The sequence below is a fragment of the Coffea eugenioides genome, chromosome 3, assembly GCF_003713205.1.
Source record: "Coffea eugenioides isolate CCC68of chromosome 3, Ceug_1.0, whole genome shotgun sequence".
Lineage (NCBI taxonomy): Eukaryota > Viridiplantae > Streptophyta > Magnoliopsida > Gentianales > Rubiaceae > Coffea > Coffea eugenioides.
In genome coordinates, this window is record NC_040037.1 from 14,452,474 (window position 1) to 14,458,473 (window position 6,000).

The window sequence follows — 6,000 nt, forward strand, 5'->3', positions numbered from 1 at the left end:
GTTAGAGATCAGTTACACATTGTGAATGGTATCCTCTCCCATCTAAGACATTGCCCCTTAATTGAAGGCCGAAACTTGAACTAAAGAACAAGAAAAGGGATCGTCCACTAGCCATGCTTGATCAGATCACTATCCAGTCTTCACCAATCTATCGAATTCTCCACATGGACCCCCTGAATGTGGAAGAAAGACTAAAAAATGTTTAGAGTCAACTTGATTTTTAATAACCCAGTAACTAGTATTAGCCTGCATTTTGGTTCTAACTCTTCAGAGTATTACCACTAATACCACAAATTCTTAGTCGACTCGTGGAAGTTTTCCACTTAACATGAACCCTGTACTTAAAAGCAAGGAAAGGGATGGTTCTCTGACCCGAAGAACAACCAGTCTCCCATCTCTCTCATTTTCCAAATGGAACTCCAGAATGTGGAAGAAAGACTAATGAGAAGACTAGAATTAATTTCCAATGGCCCAAGTAACACTGAAATGTGCATATACTTGCGTTTTAACATGAGATTATTTGAAATATTTTTTTAAAAAGTATTATATCACTTTTTTGATGTGATATATATGAAATAAAAATGTGATTGAAAAATGTGTTTATGAAATAAATAGATAATTTTGTACAAATAATTAGCATGCATTTAAGTCCTGACTCTTTAATCCAATCATTTTCTTTGACCGTTGTATATTGGTAACATTAATTTTGCAAATTATCATTTTACTGTTTATATTTATTATCTTAGAGTTTACATTTATTATTGTAATGCATATATTTTATGATATAATTGACACTAGTAATTGCAGAAATCCCAAATTCTCTACTTCTACAATTTCAAGGGTTGAAGAAGCCCTCAAATTTTTTTTTCTCATACTTTTTGCTTTGTTGGTCATGGTTATTAATCTCCAAGATCAATGGTGATGATTATTAATACGAGAGAATTAGAAGAGAAAGTGATCAAATTTAGTGGTTTGCTCAACAAAGACAACAATTGAAGAAAATTAGAGTGCTAGCTTGAAGGTTCATTATATTTTGATCATTTGTATTTTGATGTCTCTTGGATCATTTATATTTTGATGTTTCTTTATTTTCTGTTCTTCCTAATTATAAAGTTTAACATATTAAACTGTGGATGCTTGAAGAAAAAAAACATATTAAACTGATTGCCTCGTGATAAGAAGGTGGAATTATTGCAGAAACACAGACGCCATTGTCTGGGAATGGAATACAATAATTCCCAATCATTCTATGAAACCGGACCCACTATTTGTCAAAGGTCCACAAGCACTGAGTCTGAGCCCGCCACTTTAATTATGATCCTACAGTTTTGGACAATAAAATCATCAAAGTGTCTTAAATCACCCTAACCACAGGTGTTATTGTGAATGAAGGTCGACGACAAAAACATGGGCTTTTATGTGATCCCTAATATCAAATTTTCCTAATAAAATGTTGATGACAGAGTCAACTAATCTTTATCAATTTCCTCCATTTGTAAAATTAGTTCAAGATAAATACGTGCCTAGCTCCAATTCCACCTAGTTGAATAATTGATTATCATTGCCTGGGGTCCACCTTGATGCCAATTCCACCTAGTTGAATGGTTGATTATCTCAACACTCTTCTTCACCTTCTCACCAGAAACAAATAAGAAAAGCAAAGAATTGTAATTTTCAGGAAAGAAATACTTTGCTAGCTCTGCAGTTAGTGAGATTTGTTTCTCTCTTAGAATTCGAGAGTGAAACTGACGAAAATCCCTGCATAAGAGATGGAGATGGCCTCCACTTGCAGCAGCGATCGTGTCTTCCTTGATCTAGAGTTGCTTCTGAACAGATTCCGAGACCGGTATGTTCCTTACGATGCTCGTGGTTCAATCAAACACATGAAATTTCTCATAACATTTCTTATGTGTGCTAGAAAGTGGAGCCAAAGCAATGATTTGTACTTGGAATCTGACAATGTTGTGAAGAAGGTGAGTCTTCCATCTTTCTTATCTTGCATCGAAGATACCTTTCACAAATATGAGGAGGACATTCACTCTCTTTGCCTTATGTTGGAATCTGATGCACGTGGCATACGTGATGTTGGCGATGAAGTGGTTTTTAAATACTCTCTTTCCCTTAGACCAGAAACGGATAAACTTGTGAAACAGACTATTGGTCGTTATTATAGCATGTTCAGGAAACTTGTGAAACAGATCCAATCACTGAAGCAAGAAATCATCCAAATTTACTTTGCTTTGGCAAGCAGCAGGTCATTGCAATCAAATTCTTGTATGACAGATGATGAACTGTTGGAATTCATAGACCTCATCCTACAAAATCTAGCAGATATGACAAATGGCTGTATGGATTGGAAAATTAGTGAATCATCTATTTCTGCTGCTTTGGATGCTCAAGTCCAAGCCCTTGAAGCAAAGCTGACATTCTTGAAAAGCTTCATTCCCTTTGCCAATATGCGAGGAACTGCAGATATTCCTGCCTTGCTATTGGCGCACTTCGAAGTGGTGGCTTTGAACGCAGCACGCCTCTCTTACATGTGTTCTTATTGGTACGATGCTGAGGAAATGCACAATCCTCAGTTCTACTCCATGATATATGATCAACAACAGAAGATCAGAGCTGTCGATTTTCATGTCTACGAGATTTATAAGGAAGTTCTTAGAGCTACAAGATCCTCAAAATCATTGCATGATAGAATGATGGATAAGCAGATCTTGAACAACTTCAATGATTCTTTGATAAGTTGTCTCTGGGAGCTGTTATGCTGCAGCTCTAGCTTTGTGGATTCTATGAAAGATGAAATGCGAATACTCTATGCAGGACTGAGGTTCTTGAGAAGCATTTTAAGGGAGCGGCAGCAGAAGATGGATGAAGAAAACGAAAAAATTGGTGCTCTTCTTTGTGATGCAGGCATTATAATTTGCTCGCCTTCTCTAAACAGAGTGAAAGAAGGAGAAGTTAGCTTCTCAGAATCCACAGAGGCCCTTGACTGTTATGACATGCTGGCTAATACCAATGTCCATATCAAGCATTTTAAGGAGCAGATCAGTGGCTCAAGCATTATTGAAAGTATTCCTTCCTTTCATGGCTTAAGAGCACCAGAAGTTAGCAAGACTTCCAGCCGCATGCTATCAAAAGGCAAAATGCCAATAGCCCATGAAGTCATGGTTGGTCTCGATGATGAGGCAGCAAAAGTAATTGAACGACTTATATGGGGACCAGAACAGGTGGAAATTGTTCCCATTGTGGGAATGGCTGGGCTTGGTAAAACAACTTTAGCCAAAAAGGTTTACAATGATAGTTCAATTACCTATAACTTCCAGATTCGTCTTTGGTGCACTGTTTCTCAAGAATTTAACATGAAAAGCTTGTTAATACAAATTTTGTGCTCTAATGGAAAACAGTCTAGGATGGATGAAGAGCTTAAAAACTTGAATGAACATGAATTGCTTCACAAGCTCTATCAAAGGCTAAAGACGAATCGGTATCTTGTTGTTTTTGATGATGTCTGGGACATTAAGGTATGGAATGAGCTGAGAATTTCATTCCCGGATGACAAGAAAGGAAGTAGAATCATCTTCACGAGTCAATCTTCTAATGTGGCTTCACAGGTTGAATATGGGGGGAAACCTCACTATCTTCGCCCGCTCAGTGAGAAAGAAAGTTTTGAATTACTGCAGAAGAAGGTATTTGGAAAAGAAGATTGTCCTCAAGCATTGCATGGGTTGGGAATGGAGATTGCCGAAAAGTGCAGGGGATTGCCACTTGCACTCGTTGTTGTAGCTGGAGTCCTAGCAACTATAAAGCATGATATTTGTGTTTGGGAAGAATTTGCTGAAAGTTTAACTTCAACCACGGTGTCTGATGCAGAACAATGCAAAAAGTCGATGGAGCTCAGTTATGAGCATTTACCATATCACTTGAAGGCATGCTTGCTGTATTTTGCTGCATTTCGAGAAGATGAAAAAATTGGTGCCAAGAATTTGATGCGTCTATGGATTGCAGAAGGGATAGTGGAAAAAATTGAAGGAGAGAGATTAGAGGATATTGCAGAAGAATATCTGATGGACCTAATTGGCCGAAACCTAGTTATGGTATTTGAAAACAGATCCATTGGTGGAGTCAAATCTTGTTACATTCATGATTTGATATTTGAGTTCTGTAAGGGCGAGGCGAAAGAAAAGAAATTTCTTCAGGTCTTGCGAGGATATGATGAGCTTTCTACCTTTAATGAGCCTCCCAACCTACCTCGGCTGTCCATTTGCTCCAGTGGAGAAGATTTTATAAAGTCAAAGCTATTTTGTCCACATTTAGGTACTCTGCTATTCTTCAATAGCACATTTAGGTACTCTGCTATTCCTAATATCTCTTTCCTTTTTTGCATCTACAAACATCTTAAAGTTTTGAATTTAGAGGACATTAACCTGTGGCTGAAGGAGCTTCCAGCTGAAGTCGAATCACTTCTTTGTTTGAGGTACTTAGCCCTTAGAGCTTCGGAAATGGAATTCATTCCACCATCTATAGCCAAGCTCTCACATTTGGAAACCTTTCGACTAAATTCTCAATGGATGGTATCATTGCCAGATAGCATCTGGAACATGAAGAATTTGAGGCATGTATGTGTAAGCCAGTGCATTCTTCGTCTTTCTTCCAATAACCTCTCCACTTTACCCAATTTAGACACACTCTCTACTCTGCGTGTTTATCTTGATAAAGAGGGAGAGAACATATTGAGAAGGATTCCCAACGTTCGCCGACTTAAAATTTTTTATTTGGGGGATCAAAACAGATTATGCTGGAACATGAGTCGACTAAAATGCCTAGAGTCACTCACCTTGGGGGGCTACAACTTCTTCGATTCACGGGAATATGTGGAGCTTTCTTTTCCCATGAATTTGAAGAAGCTGTGTCTTGTCGATCTAGGTCTTCCCTGTAGAAAAATGTCATTGATTGAACAACTACCCAATCTTGAAGTTCTCAAATTAGGATGGCGGACAATGGACAGCCAGAGATGGGAACTAACGGAAGGAGGATTCCCTAAACTCAGGGTCTTGGCTTTGGAAGATGGAAAGATTGTTGAGTGGACGGAGACGGATCCCAACAGTGATGATTATTTCCCGTGTCTTCAGCAATTAAAACTCGACGGCATTTTTAGCTTGAAAATGGTCCCTTCTTGTTTAGGGCGTATATCAACTCTTGAAACAATTAAGGTGGGTTTTTGCGGAAATGGTGTCAAATCTTTAGTACGGGAAATTGAAGAAGCACAGAAATATAATGGAAATGAGAATCTGAAGATCATCATTTATAAAAAATATTATTATTGAAGGGCATCAGCTGGTGCAATATCAAGTAATTTTTTTTATCATTACCATTAATTGGCTTGTAGAAATAATCATGCCTTTTTCATTTAAAGGAGTTTAATTTATATTCACCTTTTGGCAGCTTGTTTGTACTTCAGTTGCCTGTAATGCATGCACGAGCACATTGAAATTGATAAACACACAACTAATTATTGCTCTTTTTTTTTCTTTTTTTTTTAATGATATTGAGGAACAAATAACTAATTATTGCACTATTTTTTTTCTTAACGATATCATTAGGGAGTGCTACGGTATCCGTATGGTTTGGCTTTCTTTGCTCTTTTCTTTTCAAGATATGGTGGAAAGAATGAATGAGTGCAAGTGCACAATTTTATCAATCTGCACGGCAGCATAAATGCTATTCAGATGATTTGTTGTTGGCGTATTTTGTGTAATTTCGTTTTGCTGAATTTAGTAATGGTTGTGTGTTATTTCTTTTCAAACAAGTGTGACTAGGAAAAATTAGGGATAGTGTACGAAGATACCATCGCAAAATGGTTGGTTTCTTGCTATCAAGAAACCCTCTTATCATTTTTCTTTTTTTTTTTTTTTTTTGATTTGAGGTTGAAACACCATCATTTTGACAAAATTGATTAACAATTTATGTTTGAGCTCATGATTCTTGGAAGAATAAGAC

General features: G+C 37.2%; 1 protein-coding gene across 1 annotated transcript; it reads left to right on the forward strand.

The window, feature by feature from the left end:
• Positions 1-1,769: 1,769 nt before the first annotated feature.
• On the forward strand, positions 1,770-5,327 carry LOC113766115 (putative late blight resistance protein homolog R1B-14). Its single transcript, XM_027310339.1, has one exon. It carries the CDS (start codon positions 1,770-1,772, stop codon positions 5,325-5,327), a length of 3,558 nt encoding a protein of 1,185 aa, XP_027166140.1.
• The last annotated feature ends 673 nt before the right edge of the window (positions 5,328-6,000 follow it).

What these genes read in the sequence shown, in the direction of transcription:
- LOC113766115 (XM_027310339.1), top strand. Translation starts at nt 1,770, where the DNA reads ATGGAGATGGCCTCCACTTGCAGCAGCGATCGTGTCTTCCTTGATCTA.